The following is a 20,477-nucleotide window of genomic DNA, read 5'->3' on the forward strand; positions in this document are numbered from 1 at the left end:
ACATTTTTTCTTTTCCAGTAACAACAACATAAAATAAATCAATAATTTCATAGTTGGTTTGTATTTGTATATGAAAATAATTCCTGCATGTATAACTTTAGTTTTTGTGATTATTGATACACAAGCACTTCAAAGAATAACGTTTTTTGTTTTGTTTTGTTTTGTTTTTTTGTCAAGTGAGTCAACACGAGAAAACGAGTACAAGCTGGTTGATAATCCCTTTGGAGATATAGGAACAGGTTTTCACAGTGCTTGGACAAAGCTAACCACAGCATGACCACAGCACTCAGCTCTATTTGTTTATGAAGTAATTCAAGTCTTTTAGTTTTGTAAATATTTCTGCCTAATGAGATAAACGCCAGCTTATCAATAGCAGGCACTGATTGAATTAATGTTTTTATTTTTTCACAGCCTGGTGGCACGGTGGTTAGCACTGTTGCTGCACAGCAAGAACAAGAAGGTCCTGAGTTCAATTCCACCATCAGGCCGGGGTCTTTCTGTGTGGAGTTTGCATGTTCTCCCCGTGTTTGCGTGGGTTCCCTCCGGGTACTCCGGCTTCCTCCCACTGTCCAAAGACATGCCACTTGTGGGGATAGGTTAATTGGATAATTCAAATTTTATTTGTCACACACACACAACCATACACAGTATGACATGGGGGTGAAATGCTTGTAGCTGTACAATGCCCGACCATTAAATGACAGAAGAAAAGTTTTACAATATTTACAATTTACAGTTTACTAAAAAAATTTACAAATTAACTTAGGAATTTACAGTAAAGAATGTGCAAATAGCAGAAGAGATTATAAAGATAAGGATTATAAATTATAGGAATTATAGGATTATAGGAAATGTGTGGTGGTGCGTGTGGTGACGTGTGTGAGAGTCCAGTCTTATAGTGATGTGTTGGGAGAGTCCAGTCCTACACCTGGTTCAGGCCCCGAATAGCCTGGGGGAAGAAGCTCCTCCTCATTCTCTCTGTTTTGGCCAACAGTGAGAAGAGTCCATTGTTGCGATGGGAGAGGTCCATCATAATCTTCCTAGCTTTGGACTTGCACCGCTTGGTGTAGATGGACAGCAGGTCAGGGAGCTCTGATTGAATGATGCGTTCGGCCGAGCGCACCACCCTTTGCAGATCTCGTCTGTCCTGCTTGGTGCTGTTCCCAAACCAGGTGCAGATGTTTGCCGTCAGGACGCTCTCGATGGTGCAGGAGTAGAAGTTCTTGAGCACCTTCAGTGGCAGATGGAAGTCTCTAAGTCTTCTGAGGAAGAAGAGACGCTGACGGGCTTTCTTAACCAGGGTGTTGATGTGACAGGACCTTGTCACTAGGTGTGAATGTGCGAGTGAATGTGAGTGCGAATGGTTGTCTGTCCTTGTGTGTTGGCCCTGCGACAGACTGGTGACCTGTCCAGGGTGTACCCTGCCTCTTGCCCTATGACAGCTGGGATAGGCTCCCGCGACCCTGAAAATGGGAAGCGGAAGCGAATGGATGGATGGATTTTTTCACGGTGTGGTTGGCGTTTTGATTAAGAATACATGTCCTCTTTCATACTGATGCTTTTTAGGGGTTTTAATTTATATGTCTGGTGTTTGTTCCCTAGAGTGTCGACCATCTGCTCTTGTACCTCATGATAAACTCTCTGTCACACCTCTCCATGTTGTCACCTTTTGTCATTGTCTTCATAAACACCTACATGCGAACCACTGCATACCTTCCCAGACTCACTTATTGTGTCGCCCAAAGCAAACATACAAATATCCGTATGTGCAGGTCATTTACTTTTTATGTTGATGTCATAACAAGAAAATAGATGAGATACTAATTATGCTATAGTCTATAGTGTGTTCCTCTTGAGCGACATTGCACATGTGTCTGTAATATTCAATCTAACTCATTTGCAAAGTTGAAATAAATAATTTGATGAAAAATATGACATTAATAATCTAAACAGAGATTTAGAGATCAGCTGTAACGTACACTCAACCATAGAATACAGGCCTAATATTAATATTCGGCTATGCAAACACTTTTAACACCAAACGGTTAAAATAAAAATATAACTGACATGTGCACTAAATGCACAGAGGCTAAAGGAGCAGTTTCATTATGTTTGAGAGTGCAGAGCAATGAAGAGATCACAGCGATGCTAGAAAATGATTTCAAAAGAAATTCCATAGAACTCCAAAGTTATTGGTTCTTATATCCAGAAAAACTTAATTGCGTGTAATAAAAATAAGCAAACATTATTATTCCTCATTACTTAAGCATTGTTTTGGGAGGGGAAAACACCCCATTGGATAGAAAGTTGTACGCTGGAGAAGAAAAATGGTGTCAGACCTTAAAGAATGAATAATGTCTACAATGAGATGGTTTGAGGACTCCTTTATTTAAAACTTTGTAAAAGACATAGATATTAAAAAAAAAAAAACTTTAAGTAAACATCAAGTGTGTAGTTTGCTGCATGTTTTGTTTTGTTTTTTTCATGTAAATTTGAACATTTTGATTTGTGTATTTGTATTTTTGCATATGTTTGTTGGTTTGATGTTTTGTTGTAGTTTGTCAAAAATATGAAAAAGAGTATTGGTAAGGTAACAGTGGGACAATAATCTATATGTCAGGTGTAATTGAATGTTTTTCTATATTCAGTCAGGCTGTAACAGCTGATCGTGGTCCTTGATCGTGTCCCTCTATGTCATTGTAAATGACGTCATCATGCTTTTCCTGACACGTCTGCACTACTTGCAGAACTTTTGCAAGGCGCCGGTCCAACGCGGACAGATGTGGTTCTGAGAGGAGAGGGGCCACTCGTGACAAAGGATCCTGAGTCAGCGATTCCCGCATGATGTCGCTCAGTCGGAAATCAGGAAGAGACAGCAGACGCAAGCGGAGGAAGGTGGAGCGACGGATCCTGTGGAGATAAGTCGTGTAAGGGGATCGAGAAGATTTTGGAAAAGGAAAAAAGAAACTGGGAAAGAAATATATTTAAACTAAAGCATGTAATTTTAAAATCTTTTAACCATATGCACCATATCGTTTCCACCTTTGGTCGTCTTTTGATAATTTATTAATAAAAGAAGTAGTTTGATGCTATGTTGTGGGATCATGTAATATTATTTACACCTCTGCTGACTCAGGTACAAATCCTGTTCCCAAACAATATGTTGTTTTAACCTTTTAGCCGTGTTACACTGAGATTATGTAAATGTATTCTAACAAACTAGATAAAATGAACACTTGCTAATGTAATGTTAATTGCCCACTTACCATTTAATAGCTTGATTACCCATAGAGCTACAGCAGCTAACATTATTACTGTGGTCAAAGCAATCACATTAAAATTCCTTTATGAGTTTTTTGAATGTTGTTGTAGTATTTCTGTATAAAACAGCTTGGGAAATGCCATAAACAACTATGAGATTTTACCATGAATATCACATCTTAAAGGCCTTGTAGGAATTTAATACAAATATAGGGTGTACGTATGTTTGGCAACTAAAGTCACAGCCATAACAGCAGACAAAGCCTCAGAAACAGAAGCTGCTGCTTTAAGCTCGCAGCCTCTGAGTGCTGTACACCTGCTTTCATTTCAAGGTGGGTCTCCAACATTAACAGCCCATAGTTTCATTACACAATACTCTTCCACTGCATGATATCTTGTGGCCAGAAAATACGTTTTAGCATAATCTCATCATGCCAAAGTGACCTTTGACCTCTGCATTGTCATCTTCTTCTATTAAACATTCATGAGGCACATTTTGTGACGTTACAGGCTTGAAGAATTTCCTTAAGCTGAGGCGTAAAGGACATATTAGATTGATGAGAATTTGACGTATGAGAGGTTGACTCATAATAACTTTACCTTTGGGGACCAAAATCCAATCATGTCATCTTAAATTTGAAAATAGTCGCTCAAGCTGTTTCTGAGGTATCGAGATCATGAGAATGGTGTGATGTGAGGATAATATAAATCCATCAGGCAACAAGTGGCATTAGCTTAGTTGTTTTTAGATATCTTAATGCAGAAATGTTACTAATTTGATGCACTTCTTCGCTAGAGTTGAGAATTTCTATCACACCTTGTGGGTTTATACACATTTGAAAACTTGACACTGACTCTTTTCTTACACCTGTCCCCCCGTCCATCATTTTTCAGCGCACAGATCAGTAAGCACACATCTTTTTTCTTGTTTTACCTGCAACACTGCTGCAATGGAGCTAGAATGGATGGCTCATCTTGAGAGTGACGCCCAAACCTAAAAAAAACAAAAAACAGGATCAAAAACATTTAATGACGAAAAACTAACCTGACACCTGAGGAAGAAATCAAGTGTAACACGAGATAAGAAGGATCAAAGTTTTGGTACTCACGCCCGTCCATTATCAAGGTGCAGAAGAAAAGTGTTGTTGCCAAATTGCTCAAACGTCTCATAGTGATGTCTGTCCATGTTGCCTTCAGATGGAAAACAATCAAATATCATTTAAGGTTCATGACACTGTTAAAAATATTCTTTAAAAAGCTCTTAATGCAACTGTAGGGAGCATCACACTGCTACTTTACTGATTCAGTTTGTTAAAATTCCTTAGGAAAAAAAGAAAATAAGGAGCGTTATACAGATGAGTGACTCCTATCAACCAACAAACAAATGGGCCTAACTGACTCATGAGGAAGTCCAGGACAGCCATATCTATGAGATCCACCAGTCTGGTTCCTTGATTGTAAGGAGGTGTCTGCTTCACTGTATCACAGTAAGCTGGGTCTTTTTCCCACCTGGGAACAAAAGAACAGAGACACTCAGACAGACAAAGGAAAACAGATCATGGCCTCCCTGTTAACAGTTTTTATTGCTTCCCTTCACATTTTTCTGCTTTTGGGGTTCGAGTTAGTGCAGTTCACCTTTGCTGTCACCTCATTTTGTAGTTTAGGTTAACTCAGATGTTTGAATTCAAAACTTTATCATTAAAAAGAATGCAGATTCTGGATATAGTGCCTATTTGTTTTAAGATTGTTTACATCTTGCAAGTCTTTACAGATACCACTAGAGGGCGGCAAACACCCACGATTCTCTAAACGCTTTAGACCAGGAACGTCAAACTCGTTTAACATCATGGGCCACATACAGCCCACTTTGATCTTAAGTAAGCTGGACCAGTGAAACTCCCCAGTGCAAAGTAGCTTAACTGCACATTTAATCCCTGAGACATCTCAATATAAGAAAAAGAAGTGCAATGTCTCAGTATTTCTACGTGATAAAGAAATGCTGCTGCTGCCGTTAATGAAAGAAACAAGTCAGCACAACTCTTTGGGCCGAAATTGTAAAAAAAAAAAAAAAAGTGTAAAATTCAACAACATTCTGGTAACTAATCGGCCAGACTGTCCTGTAATTATAAAGTGGACAGATTTGTTAATTAACAGAAAATGTCAATTTTTTTTTTTACTTTTATTTTTGTTTTTTAATGTGGTTACATTGGAAAAAAAAATTCTATAGCAATAGTGAAAAAACAGTAACTTTCTTCTCATGTTTCTTAACTTTTTTATCTGTTACATTATTTTTGTAGTATGAGATGTTTATCAGCAGGACAAGCTATAAAATTTATGAAAATACCATTAAAAGTCCAAAATGTTTGCAGGGCCAGTTCTGGCCCAAGGGCCTTATGTTTCACACCCCTGGTCTAAATCTAGATCTTTATTTACACTCTATGCACACACTTATCAAAAGTTCCATCAGAGCTGCTTAATAGACAGTATTTTACTAATACCTAAAATACACGCAGGAACTGTTTCTATTATCTTGTACTGGCTGTATTAGATTGTAAGCAATATTACTACAGGGTTAGTAATCATCCTTCTATTGAGCTGGGGTTCAGATTGTTTAAAAGAAAGACACTGTGATCATTAGAAGTGACTCATTAACAAAGCATTCCAATATTTTTACCTTTAAAAAGAAAAACCATTAACAGACGACATCCAACGAAACTCCTAGACTCCTAAAAGTCTTGTTTCAAAACAGGCCACTCAATATAATGTCATCAGTCCATCCATCCATCCCCATTTAAACAATTCAGGGTCGTGGGGGGACTGGATGCTAGCCCAGCTGCAATAAGGTGAGAGGTGGTGTACACCCACAGAGAGACAGACAGCCTTTCTCACATTCACAGCTATGGACAATTTACAATCACCAATTAACCTAATATCACTAAATATATAATTCCATTCAGGCAGTTTCCCACTCACAGTTAGGACGTTTCTAAACATGTACTCTGTTCAGTTGTATTAAACTACATTCTGTATGTTAGTCAGACTGAGGTATGATCAGTGAACCCACTGTGCAAGCTTGGTGCGGCTGTAAGATCGCCTCCATGGGGACCTCCAGGACCTGCGAGGGGCAATGGTGAGGTCAGGCAGCATGGTAGCCAGGGAAACCTCCAGCATATGTGGCTGACCGCACACCGGGTGCTCCACTGAGCAGTAGTATTCACACTGCCCATAGAAACACACGTTCCCAGCTAGAGAGACAGCCATATATTAAAAATAAAGATTTTAGCAGAATTCAGTCCAATAGTTCGTTTTTGTTAAATAAACTGAGTGCTGGCGTGAGCCAACACTTACCCACATGCACCTGCACACATACCAGGGGAAGTGAAGAAGGTCTTAGACAGCCTGCGGTCGGTGGTAATCTCTTTGATCTCTGTGGTAACATTGATGAGCCGTCCAACCACTGGAGGGATTCTGTTAAAGCCCAGCAATCTGAGAAGGAGGAAGATACAGAGCGAGATGAAGAGATGGAGCGAGTACAAAGAAAATACATTTAAAAAGGGAACACAATGTGTCAACAAGAGCACAGGAAGTGTTTTCTTTTTTTAATCTTTATTTGTGTGCAGCATTAACGTCCTGTTTACTGGAACACCATCATCATATTCACGCATTGCACTGTCACACCAGAAAGCTGCCCAGTGCTACGATCCTCTGACCTCCTGGAAACTCCACATGTACACCAGGATCAAGACCTTGCTCAAGGGCACGACAGCGGGGTTAGTAACCACAGAAGAAGTGCTGCTTTTTCTCTTTACTTATCCAGCAAAGTGCAAGAATGAAACACTTGGTCAGGTTTTATTCTTCAGCTACCACTGACTGCTATTAAAACCTTTTCACACTTCTACACTCTGCGACATCTTCATGAACAAAATACTCAAGTGCCTGAAGTGTCACCTGTTGTGCGCCTGCCCTCAAGGACGCCTGCTACCTGCCGATCGGATGTGTAATGACGCGTACCTGTCAAGGTGAAAGGCAGCGATCTCGGCGTTGTGTCTTTCAAAGTCAGAGAAGTAAAAGAGGTTTACATCAGTCTCTGCATGTCTGGTTTGCCTGTGCAACAAACAAAAGCGAGCACATAAACATGCTGCTGTAAGCGCATCTTGTCATTTACTAGTCAGCATCACAAAACACAACAGGATGAATGTTTCTCAGATCGCTGCATTGCACCGGTGTCTTACTTCATGGGTTTGAGCAGAGCTTGTCCATAATTTGGGAACGATATGAGCAGTTTCAGTTGGGTGCCTCCTTTCTTTTGAACTAAAAGATACAAAGAGGGTAGATATCGGGAGCACAGCAATAATACAAAGGCACATCATTGCTTACACAAGCACTCTTTATCATATTGATCAGCCACTGATAAGAAACGCATCACAGAGATGCATACAATTTAGATTCACTGCAGTGCATTACATCAGTTCCTCCACATGGTGGCCTGTTTTATAGTCAGAGCACCAACTGCCACCTCCATTTTGAGCATTACTCCAACAAAACATGTATAAAATCGATTTATCTTAGTGCTGAGGCCCAATATTATGCATCATTATTTTTAATACTAATGCTTATGTTATTCTTGTAAAGCCTTTGCATATTTATGATACCTTAAAATATTCCCTGCTGCTTCTAAACAAGCAGATTAGAGTATCATTTACATGCTTTGCCAGTAACGTCACCCCATTTTACCTTCACAGAGGTCTGCATCGGACGGTTTCGATTTTTTTTTCTCCCCTATTCTTTCATCCCATCAAACCTGACCCACTTTATCCACACTTCAGACAACTGGGCAATGTGAAGCATGTGTTTATTCTCTTTCAAGTGAACTAGTTCAAATCAAGGTTTCAGAAAAAGAAACAGCTTTTATTTGCTGCAGACCACGGCTCTGTGAGCAAATCCTGTAAATGAATAGAAAGAAATTGTTAATATAAACCAAGCTGTGCCACATTTTGATCCATAATTCGTATTTCTGATTCTGAATATGTACCCAAATTTACACAAGATATAGGTACATGCAGGAATGAGAGCTAAATGTGGGGGGAAAGGGATGACACAGTGAGAAAATTAGCCTGTAGCCGAGATTAGTGCTTAATCTGCACCATATAACACAAATCTCAATGCATTATTCATTCTGCAGCATGCTGAGCATGGGTTTGCCTGTCTAAGAGAACCAACCACAAAATGAACATGTAGACATAAGCATATGTTGATGCAAAGGAAGCTGCATGAATATTTTATGCTTATATTTTTTGCTTATGGATAGTACATCCAGTCTTTATGTAGGCACTTGTGCATAGTGGTGGGCCAGCTTGCATGTGATTTTATAGCCTTGTTCGGTTATGCACCCTTTCCATTTGTCTAAGAGTTTCTCAACAGATATTAATAGTAGGTAGGATCTAAAAACATCTCTTTTAAAGTGGCACAAGTCTGAATGCCTGCAGTTACATTTATGGAGAAGCATGCGAGAGAATATAACAGTCTATGTCTCTCATGTACATGTGAGCTGCACAGTTTGCTGTTTTGTTTTTATGAATGTCTGAATATCTACATACTGTATCTCAATTCTGCTTCTCGTTTGTAATAAAATTAAGACAGCAATCCACAGTGCATTTTGCTATATGTGAGGCGGTGCATCATACAGCCACACACACACAAAGATCCTGTTGGTCCCTCCCAAGTTTAATGATGCTTGGTTTCATATTTGAACATGCTAGTCCCTTTTTAGCATCATTTTTCAGCATGCAGTGTATACCCCGCTAATGATATGAAAAAGGTTTTAATCCATTATCTGTTTTGGGTTTGATGTCTAAAGCCAATAAACAGCAAGTGAAATTGAAAAGAAAATACACGAAGCATCAACAGGGAAACCACAGTTATATCGATAAAGGATTTTCAAGACTGATACTAAGACCAATATGTGGTGGCTTATAAATCTGATATATTCAGTGATTTATTTTACTTTCAGACACACAAAACAGAAAAAAGATTTCCCTAAATTAGTTTTTGTAGTCATGTATGAGTCCTTACTAAGACAATGGCAAAGCTGTTTGGAAATTGTCCAGTTTTATCATCTCAAGAAATAGTCGATTACTTGGCTGTAAAAGAGGTGTGTTTGGAGGAGTAAATTTGAGGCTTTCAAACATAAGGCCACTGTAGCAATTATCAAGCATGGTGGTGGTAGCATCAAGCTTTGGGGCATTTTAGTGGACAGAATCATGAAGGACTACCTCCAAAATCTTCAGCTTCAACTTAAATCAACGTCTGATGGTTGAAACTTGGACACAACTGGGTGTTCCAACATGACAGTGATCCCAAACACACATGGAATGGCTTTCTTAAAGCCCTGATCTCAACTCTATTGAAAATTTGTGGACTATGTTTAAAAGCCTGGTCCATGCCAGGAAACCAATCAATTTAAATGAAACCACCTCCACCAATCCTGCTGAGAAAGTGGTCAAATATCCAGCCAGATTTATGCCAGAAGTTTGTTGATCACTGACAAAAGCTTCTGGTTGAGGTGCAAGTCAGGAAGGGACATTTAACCAAACAGTGAGGGTGTATACACAACTCCAAGCCTGTACTGCATGTATAATTTTATATTTGAAATCCTAATTAAATTCAAATTCTTGTTTTTTAAAGTTATTAAAGATGTATGCTGTACAAATATTAGACCCTGGAAAAAGAATAGTTGAAAGAAGTCATTAAAAACCCCAAATTACCATGACGTTTATGGTCATGTTGATTGGGTATAAACTTTTGACCATAATCTGTGGTGTATAGGAAACCTATACTGACAGGTTGAGATGTCTGAATATCTGAATAGCTTCTATACACTGGCCTTCTGTTTTTAATTCTACTTGCATGTTATTCCATAGTTTGTTTGTTCCAGAGCATGTATGCAGTTCTTCTGGGGGCTGTAAGAAATCTATATACCTTCACACATCCACCTTCCTCATCCTCTCACTTTGTGTCCACAAGGAGTTGTGAGTTATATAACAGTATACCTAATCCTCCTGGGTTTGCGCTTTCATTCTCTCTAAATGTGTTTTGTCGTTTTATTTGCATACATCAGTTTGTGCCTTTATCATCCCATATATGTGTCTTGTTTCCCCAAAGACAATGCTCACTGCTGTAAATATGAGCTTTGGCACACTTTATTCTATTCACTCAGTGAATACTCAGTCTTGCCTACGGCTCTCTTACAGATTAGCTTGTTTGTAATAACGGATCAGTTAAAATGAGAAAGCAGCAGGGTTGTGACTTTGTAGCTGCTAAGAGGAATCCAAATGAACATAAAGAAGAATTTACCACAAGTTCAAAACGCAAGGTAATGAAAAGCTCATTTTTTAAGTAAAGAAAACTTGCTGTATCAAACTATGCAGTCCTTAGAAGTCCCTCTTTTGGTCACCCTAAAAGCAGTACAGATTACAGACGGATGTTTTGGCAGAATATTTATGAAGGACTATGGCCTGAGCAGGTTTCCTAATTGACTGTCCTCATCGTGGCATTGCAAAACAACCTAAGTCTCATTTCAGGATGTAGTTTGTGGGAGTAGCAAGATAAAAAGGAGGTTCATTAAGAAAATTGTACCTGCCCCCCTTCCTCTGATTTTTCTGGCACATTTCCCAGGCCTTGTTCTTTCCTTCCAGTCTCTTTGGCCTTTTAATCCTGCCTGCCTCCCTTATGTGCTCACCTGAGCCAAGGATACGCTGTGTTGCCAAATAGTGAGTCAGCTGAGCTAGGTTGGGGTCTTTCCTGTTGTACAGCTCCCAGCGAGAGATGCCCAGGTGGAACCGCAGCCAGGGAGGGTGGGTCTCCACATCAGTTGTCCATGTGACTTTGTCATAGCCTTCCTCGTGACTGTTGCTTTGCCTTCAGGAGAGTATGTAGACATAATACTATAACACCTGCAGAACTGTTTAGTCATGAACAGAAATTCAGATATGAAACAAACTGCAGTTTTAAAATAAGTTAAAAGTCTAAACACACCAATTCTGTGGAAAGTTGAGCAACACAGTGATATAAAAAAAAAGAGCTTCCATTGCATAATATTCATTTGGCAGCATGAAGTGACACAAGCCTCATGGCGAGGAAATAATGGGATGCTGCATTCCTTTAATAGTTATTTCTAAGCATGAAAGTGTGTTTCAAAAGTAATTTGTTGTATAGTCTATTCCAATTTAAAGACAGTCATGTTTCTGTGGCAGAGTGAAACTATATACCCACGGTATGCTAACATGCTTATAGAACAAAATCATGTGAAATAGAAAAGTACATCCTCTTTCAATTCTAAGGTTTTACATATCAGGATTTATTGAATAAACATGAATTCCTTACCAGGTTCTACAACTATTTAAACTTGACATTAACAACAACATCATGCGACACACCATAGGTGTCAAACTCTGGCCCGCGGGCCAAATTTGGCCCGCAGCCTAATTACATTTGGCCCGCGAAGCCATACCAAATTATTATTAGAGCTGGCCTACTGGTATTATACAGCTAATATATATATTGTTTAGTATTAAGCTTTGCTTGTTCCATATTCAGTTTTTCAGCAAAACTTGTTTGAGTCCATAAGAAAAGATTCATTCTTATATCTAGAGGAAGATTTTTTTTCCAATAAATATTAATGTTAGCCCGTGACTTTGTTCCAGTTTTGAATTTTGGCCCACTGTGTATTTGAGTTTGACACCCCTGCATTAAACCATGTGATTATTCATTAACAGCCTCGAGAATCACCTTCAGCTGTAATAACTTTAAGTAATTTGTGCTTGGGATCATTGTCCTGTTGCATGACCCAGTTTTAGCCAAGCTTTAGCTGTTGGACAGATAACCTGATGTTTGACTCTTGAATACTTTGGTATACAGAAGGGTTCATGATCAAAACAGACTGCAAAACAAGCCCAGAATTATCACCCCTCCATCACCATGCTTGACAGTTGGTATGAGGAGTTTATGCTGATATGTTGTGTTTGGTTTTCTCCAAACATGGCGTTGTGCATTATAGCCAAACATCTCCTCTTGTGTCTGTCCAAAGGATGTTGTTCCAGAAGTCTTGCAGTTAGTTCAGCTATAACTTTGCAAACCTAAGCTGTGCTGCATGGTAATCCTTTCAAAGAAGATATTCTTGTTCACTCTTTTTCTCATCATGACCTTTAACATTTAATAGCTAACTGATGCTTGTAGAGTCTTATATTGTCAAGACGTTTGTCAATTAACAAGATTGTTTTGAATGTTTTCCACTTGTGAATAATCTTTCTCGCTGTAGAATAATGGACATGTCACGGCTGCCGAGGCGAGCCGTGTGGATATAGAAGGAGGACCCAAGATGCAGGCGGTGGATGAGATACCGGTGGTTTTATTTACAGAGGTGTAGTGGCAAACAAACAGTGGGGCATAACAAACAACTAAAGACACCTAAACTGGGAGAACTAAAATAACAGACCTGGGAGCATATGACAACGGATGATGAATAGCAGAGAGACGCAGACGAGGAACAGGACACCGTGGAACACAGGGTAACAGACTGACACGGAGGAACACAGACGAACCGGCAACAGGCAGGAGAACACACAGGGCTTAAATACACACACCAGTAATCAGGGGATGAGAGACAGGAGGGCAACACAGCTGGGAGGAATCTGGGCTGACGGGACAGGGGAAACGTAAACTGATCACACTCACATACGACACGGACCTTCACAATAAAACAGGAAACTCAGATACATGGAACCAGACAAGACATTGAACTAAACAGACAGATTCACAAACAGATGGGGAGACACCATAGACAGACAGATACAGACGCAGACTCAGAGGCAGATCGAAAATAACACAGAACTTAAACAATCATCATCTAGAAAATGATAACAAACCAAAAGCGCTGGGTCACCGACCCAGGACCATGACAGGACAGCAAAGTGGTTGGAAGTACCCAGCATTACAACCTTTCCTACATTGATGTTTTGCGTCAGACCTGCAAACCTCTGCATTTATAGAGGCGCCTCAACTTGCTGATGACCAGTTAATAAAATGCATTTGATGGTAGAGGATAAGTAGCAGCACCGGGCTGCTATTTACCCTCTTAATTCTTAAAGTAGCAGCAAGTGTAAATTAATTTTTTTGTTAAAAAATAATGACATGGTGTCATATGTGGCATGGTGTTTGAGGTTGTATTTACTGCATTTTAAGCTCACTAAGAACCAGATTCTTTTTATGGTGTCCTGTGTGTAAAACCTTAGAACTGAAAGAAAATGTACTTTCTATTTCACATGATTTTAAAACATTAATTGTTTACTTTTAATCAGTTTGTATTAGCAGTTTAGTTTTGACTATCTAGCTAGAAAAACAGAATATTGTTTTTTAATTTAGTTTACAAAATTTACAGATCTACAAAAATCTAATTTACTATCAAATCGTCATTATACACTAAAGACATGCACGGTGTCGCTAGCTGGTGAGCATAAAGGTCTGCTGGATGGGACTAATATTTCATAGCTACATCAGTAAAGAAAGTAAAGTAAAGTAACCTTTGAATGTTACCAAATGAAAAGCGGGCTACTGTAATTAGGGCAGCTTAAAGAAGAGCTAATCTTTTAGAAACCAGTGTTAATTATTCTAGGGGAGCTTCACAATGATGCAGAACGTAGGGCAGGTTATTTTCAAAGCCCTTCATGTTTCTATGTTATTAAAGTGTTTTTGACATCTTTTTTACTCACCACTCACTATCATCAGGGAAGATGTCTTCGTTCTCTTCTTCATGACTTTCTGTATCCTTTGCATCTTCTTCTGTTTTCAGCCTCATTAGCCAATCATCTTGCTGCAGCTCTGGCTGTGGCAGATTGTAAAGCGGATGCTTGAACAGTGCCCCAAGCTTAGAAGGACCATCGACTTTCTGAATTATTTTTCCAACTCCAATCAGTTTCTTTGACTTCTCAGCGACCTCATTTAATGAGCCTCGGACTTTATGGTGTAACATGTTTGCAGTCGGTTTGTGACGCACTTCATCATGGGGGCGCCTCTGCAGTTTGTTTGAGGAGGCAGCATCAGAAGCAGGAGACTGGGAGACAGACTCGTGATGTTGAGTATCTGTTCTGGGAATGGAGGAGGAAGAGGAAGAAGTGGGAAAAACACAGGCAGTCTGGAGGACTGAAAGGCAAAAAAATGCCAGAAGGACATGGAGACTGAGGGACAGACAAGCCAGTCCCAGATAGATGGAGCGAGTGGACTGACCCAGGTTCCGTCTAACCATGCTGGAAGATAAAAGGATAAAACAGACCAAGGAGGCCTGTCAGCATTTCAGACTTGCACATGATAAAATATTTCCTACATATTGCATAATACACAGACACCCAGATAAACAGCAGCATGTATTTCATGCTTACTTGTAAAAACAGACCTGCCATATACCAGATTTCATGGTAACATGCTGTAATGCAGCTGGACTAGGCAAACTGCCAGTGCTTGCAACATCTGTGTGCTGCTTTGTTTGGTAGGTATGAGATTTACAACTCAAAACAAAATGACAGCCTTGTGGTCCGTGTAGCAAGAGGGAAAGTTGGGTGATCATCATCTTCATTAAAATCTGTCATTTTGGAGCCACGAGGATGGTAAAATCCCAGCGGAATTGGGAAAATGTGATAGTTCCTCTAACCATCTGCTGTCAGTGCTTAATATGAGAGCCGCGTTAAAAGTCATTAAGCTCACTGAACGTCTGCGTGGTTGCTTCCAAATATGGCAAACTGACACCATTCAAAGTGTAGTAAATGTTTTTACAGCATCATGATCCGATACACTGCACATGGACATTTAAAGAAAATAAAAGAATTATAATCATAATGTCTCGAATTGTAAAAGGTTTCAACATGCTTTATTTATGACTTTTGCTTCTTTCATATTAAACATGATACTTGCTTCATTTGTGGTAGATTCATATATTTATGCAGTATAAGAGTAAAGTAAAAGACAAATACACTCACTGGACACTATATTAGGTAACGGGTTGAGTCTCCTTTTGCATTCAGAACTACTTTAACTCTTCATTTCAACAAGATGCTGGAAACACTACTCAGAGATTTTGGTCCATATTAACATGGCAGAATCACAGAGATGCTGCAGATCGTAATCTCCAGTTTCACCAAATCCCAAAGGTTCTCTATTAGATTGAGATCTGGTGACTGTGGAGGCCACTTGAGTACAGTGAACTCAATGCCATGGCCAAGAAACCAGTTTGAAAGGATATGAGATATGGTGTGTTATCCTGCTGGAAGCAGCCAACAGAAGATGAGTAAACTGTAGTTATAAAAGGATGGACATGGTCAGCAACAACACTGAGGTAGGCTGTGAGATTTAAACTATGCTCAGCTGGTGTGAAGGAGCTCTAAGTGTGCCAACAAAATGTCTTCCAAAACCATTACACCACCACCACCCTGAACCATTGGTAGAAGGCAGGATGGATCCATGATTTCATGCTGTTAATATCAAATTCTGACCCCACCATCCATTCAATGAATATTTTCAGTTTTTTAGACCATAATTTGTAAACACGACAGATGGTCATGTAGGTAAATCCCAGTACACAGCAGTTTCTGAAATACTCAGACCTTCCTGTCTGACACCAACAAACATGCCACGTTCAAAGTTACTTAAATGACCTTTCTCCCCCATTCTGATGCTCAGTCAGAACTCCAGCAGGTTGTCTTGACCGTGTCTACATGCCTAAATGTGCTGAGTTGCTGCCATGTGATTGGTTGCATTTCCAAGCAGCTGAAACAGGTGTACCTAACAAAGCAGTTAGTGACTGTAAGTCATATAAAATGTAGAAACCAAAAGTATTTACTAAGTTTGTTCTTTTTTTCTGTTCGTGTTGATACTACCAGAATAATACTGAACTTTGAAAAATTCACGAGCACAGTCACAGTCATCAAGATGCTGTTAGACATCTGCTTGGGTCTTCTAAGTTTAAACATAATTGAAATAATTGTGATATTAAGGAAAAGGGTGTGAAGCACATTTTACACACAGTAAATCTTTAAAAATCCCAGCAAACCCTAAACACAGCTTTTGTGAGGCCAGCTATTCATCCTACTTATTGTCACCAACAGTCCTTAATGCACAGCTCTTACTGCATTGTGTGATTGAAAAGGAAAACAGGTTGAGAGAGACATGCGTGCATGCGGTCACACAGCAGTAGTTAAGCATGAAGCTACCAGGCAATCATTTGCATAAAATTCTCAAAGAAAGAAAAGTTTACTAAGAAAATCAATATATTATTGATCAATTTGCTGCTTCTTTATGTGGAGCAGCAGACTGGAGACTTACATCTCTTTCCTGTCAAGACCTTTTTTCTTCCCACTCTCGCTCCGTTCCACTCCCCTGCATGTGTGGACTAGAAAGAATTTAGTAGTAATTTTCTGGTCCTGATCTTACCCAGTAAGACTGCATTTGTGTGTTTGTTTGCTGTCATGCGGTCACTGCGGCGCAAACAGAAAACTGGCGTGTTGCGGTGACCCGTGTCTCTGTGACCCAGAGTTACGATATTTTACTTTGGATCAATGCAGATTGCATAATTAAGTCAATGCTAAACACAAGTCCTGTTAGAAGTGGCTCCAAATCAGGATGTCACTATTTGTGATTGGTAGGTTATCACCACGTATTCAAAAACTATGGATCCATTAGTTCTTCCATTGTAGCCCACCTTGCTTCTCTTTATATTTTCTTGTCTTCTCATAGGCCCTGACTTAAAATGAAAATCATTTTTGCTCTTGACTTTCAAGAGGACACTTGATGCAGTTTGTGGTTTGTGTTTGATATATATATATGTGTGTTTATATACATATACTCCAAGTGATGTCCAATGCAGCAGGCTAGATCCACTTTAGATTAGATTCTGGCAGCGCAGGTGCACACACCCACATAATGGATTGGTATTCTGAAAGAGCTCAGATTAAATCAAATATTCATTTTGTCTTCTTTCAACCTGCCTCTGTCCTTTATCATAAGCCATCCATCTTGTATTTCATTCCACGGCTTTAAAATCCTTTTCTCCGACTTTCGATATTCGGTGCCTTATGGGGATTGAAAAATTGTTCTCTCCTGCAATCTAATTAGCTAACGAAATGTTCCTATTAATTAGCTCACTTTGCTCTGAGAGACAATGTATTATTTATGTTGAGGCAGGTCCCAGTAGAACAGATTGATGTTTTCCAAGCCTGCGGCAGTATGCTGTGGCATTATAAGACGGTTCCTGTTGTTTCATTACTTGCAAACAACTCTTAAACATCGCAAATCAGGTTACAGTTAAAACACACATGCATAAACACTAGCATGAAGAAAGGGAGAGAAAGAGAATAGATGACTAGTTACAGCTCTCATACTTTAAAATGCATGACGAATTTATTCCAATTACTCATCGTGATGATAATGTCTCTGCAGTCGTAAACTGGAATAATACTTGGATGTAATGTGGACTGGAGCCATTAAAGCTTTAATGATTCATGGCCTGATGTGCTAAAGTGCTGTGATGTTTCAATGCATTTTCAATGAAGCATAAAAGTAAAAGTGTGACGAGTGCATCAGAATCTATTTGGATGCATTTTCAGTGTTTGGAGGAGGCTTGTGCCGCACGCTGTATGAGGTTTTGCAGATTAGCAGGGAAACAAATGCTCTGTTTTATTTTTTGAGCTTAAAGGTTCCTCCAGTTCATCCAGAGGGAAACATTACTTGTTATAATTCACGGCTTTTTTTGTAGTGCTTTTATTTATGTAGCACCAAATCACAACAACTGTCACCTCAAAATGCTTTATACTGTAAGGTAAAGACCCTACAATAATAGAGCAGAAACTCCAACAATCAAATGACCCCCTGTGAGAAAGCACTTGGCAACAGTGGGAAGTAGAGCTGGGCGATAGAACGATAACGATATGTATCGCGATATAACTTTTACTCGATAGAGAAATTAAGCTATCGCGATAGACCTCGCCGCTCTTGTCCTCAAAAAAAAAAAAAAAAAAAAAAAAAAGGTCAGCCAATCCAAATTAAGTAGCGCAGAGCCGAACCAATCACAGCCGCAGCATCACGTCGCGTGACTTGTTACATACAGCACAAGTGCCAAGCCGCACGTGTGTTTGTTTGGGAAGCAGCCAGCGCGTAATGGAGCCAGCGCATAATGGAGGAAATGAGTGTGCCGACTAGAAAAATCAACCGAGCGTGACCGAAGAGAAAACAGATGATGGTTCCAATGCCGGAGAGATTGTCGAACGGAAGAGCCATAGAAGTTCCGTAGTGTGAAGGTATTTCGGATATTTCAAGTCTGACAAAAAACAGAGTAGCGTGCACTGTAAATTGTGCCGAAAGCAAGTCTGGAAATACAATAAACTGGTGCATGCGTCACACTGTGCGCCACGTTATTGTTTCGGTGAAATGAATTTCTACAATACTGTTAATTGTACTCTCTGCAGTGTTTAAATGCTTACATATACACACAGTTACTGTCCGTCCACACATACGACTCGGTTCTGCTTCTATGCCCCAGCTTTGTTTACTTTTTCCCACCGAGGCTTCTAGACTTCTGATTGGCCAACATTTCTGCACGGTTAGGAATCTAGCTCCACCTGCTGCTTTGGCATGTTCATAGCAGCGTTTTCCTTCATTTCTGCCTTTATGTGTGGACGGGATTATTTTTTAAAACGAAAACGGAAAATCCGTTTTCAAAGATACCCGTGTACGTGTGGACGTAGCCTCAGTCTCTGACTGGAAGCGCTAATTCGTCATTCGGCTTTTGTCAGACTAAAGTAACTGTTAAAACTGTTTGAAAAGCTAAGCTATACAACAAGGAGAGATTGAGAATTTCCTTTTAGTTCTCAGTTTATTTGATATTGACAAAAGTTAGTCAGTTTTGTCTGTTCTTCTGTAAAACAAACTAAGATTTATTTTTAAAATTAATATTTTGTTTCTAAGTGGAATTGACAGTTTAGTCTGTTTCGTTTGTTCTATTTTGAAACTTAAACGCTTTAGCGGCTGCCTTTTGTGTAGTTTGCAATATTTGCCTTTATTTATCTGAAAAAGTCTCATGTTCCTTAAGTACATCTACCCTGTTGAACTTATTATGGGAAATAAATATTTAAATAAAAACAAGCTGCTGATTATTTCACATTTTACTTGTGAGCAACGGCACATTTAAATCTTACAAATATAGTTATTTGGCTTATATCGTGATAGATATCGTTATCGCCTGAAATGAAAAAAACATATCGTGATATGAAAAAATCTCATATCGCCCAGCTCTAGTGGGAAGGAAAAAACACCTTTTAACAGGAAGGAAGCTCCAGCAGAACCAGGAAGATGGGTTACAGCAGCAGAAGACCACACCTGCCACTCCTGTGAGCTAACAACTAAGACTACCATTCACATAGGTTTCACCAAATCTGGACAATAGATGATTGGAAAAATCCTGCTGTGATGAGTCTTGTTTTCTGCTGCAACAATCAGATGATGGGTTTTAGAATTGGACATAAACAACATAAAAGCATGAAACCATCCAGCCTTGTATCGATGGTCGTGTGGGGTAGGGGAAGGGAACTCCAGGCTTCGAGAGAAGGTGTCCGGTGTCCTGCAGGTTTTAGATGCGCCCTTGATCCATCACAGCTGATTTAAATGGCTAAATTACCTCCTCAACATGTCTTGAAGTTCTCCAGAGGCCTGCTAATGAACTAGTCCAGGGGTCAGCAACCTTTCACATCCAAAGAGCCATTTGGACCCAGTTTCCACGCAAACGAAAACACTGAGAGCCGCAAATACTTTTTGACATCTAAAATGAAGATAACACTGTATATATTGTTTTTTACCTTTATGCTTTGTGTGAACAACTAAGGTGTGTTGCTTATGAAATCCATGAAGTGCTAATGAGAAAATTACATTTTCTTTATATAATTAACACATTTTGAACTCTTAAATAAATATAACAAAAGGAAAGACACCCAGCTGAACTAAAATGATCCATGTAGCAAACAAAAACTGTTATATCACCTTTGGGCTTTTGGATCCTTGACCTGACCGAACTTCTGCTCCTGAACCTCTGCGCACAGCGTCTGCAAATCTGGGCTGTACGAAGTCACTTTCATCTTTACGCAGGACAGTAAGCTGTCATCGGTGAGGCGTGAACATAGTTC

The 20,477-nt window shown here is 39.5% G+C and overlaps 1 protein-coding gene across 1 annotated transcript; it reads right to left on the minus strand.

The window, feature by feature from the left end:
- Positions 1-2,369: 2,369 nt before the first annotated feature.
- Positions 2,370-16,751, minus strand: LOC147332214 (extracellular serine/threonine protein kinase FAM20C-like). The gene is made up of 11 exons (XM_086288662.1): positions 16,630-16,751; positions 14,028-14,561; positions 11,000-11,178; positions 7,494-7,572; positions 7,273-7,365; positions 6,632-6,747; positions 6,326-6,506; positions 4,661-4,770; positions 4,371-4,452; positions 4,196-4,255; positions 2,370-2,910 (listed from the first exon to the last, which is right to left on the minus strand). Exons 2-11 carry the CDS (start codon positions 14,558-14,560, stop codon positions 2,649-2,651), a joined length of 1,695 nt encoding a protein of 564 aa, XP_086144788.1. The 5' UTR covers position 14,561; positions 16,630-16,751; the 3' UTR covers positions 2,370-2,648.
- Positions 16,752-20,477: the final 3,726 nt, after the last annotated feature.

This window comes from Aulonocara sp. 'chitande type north' Nkhata Bay, linkage group LG4 (assembly GCF_057382095.1).
Source record: "Aulonocara sp. 'chitande type north' Nkhata Bay isolate Kocher_YH1m ecotype deep benthic linkage group LG4, A_spYH_male_GT1.1, whole genome shotgun sequence".
Lineage (NCBI taxonomy): Eukaryota > Metazoa > Chordata > Actinopteri > Cichliformes > Cichlidae > Aulonocara > Aulonocara sp. 'chitande type north' Nkhata Bay.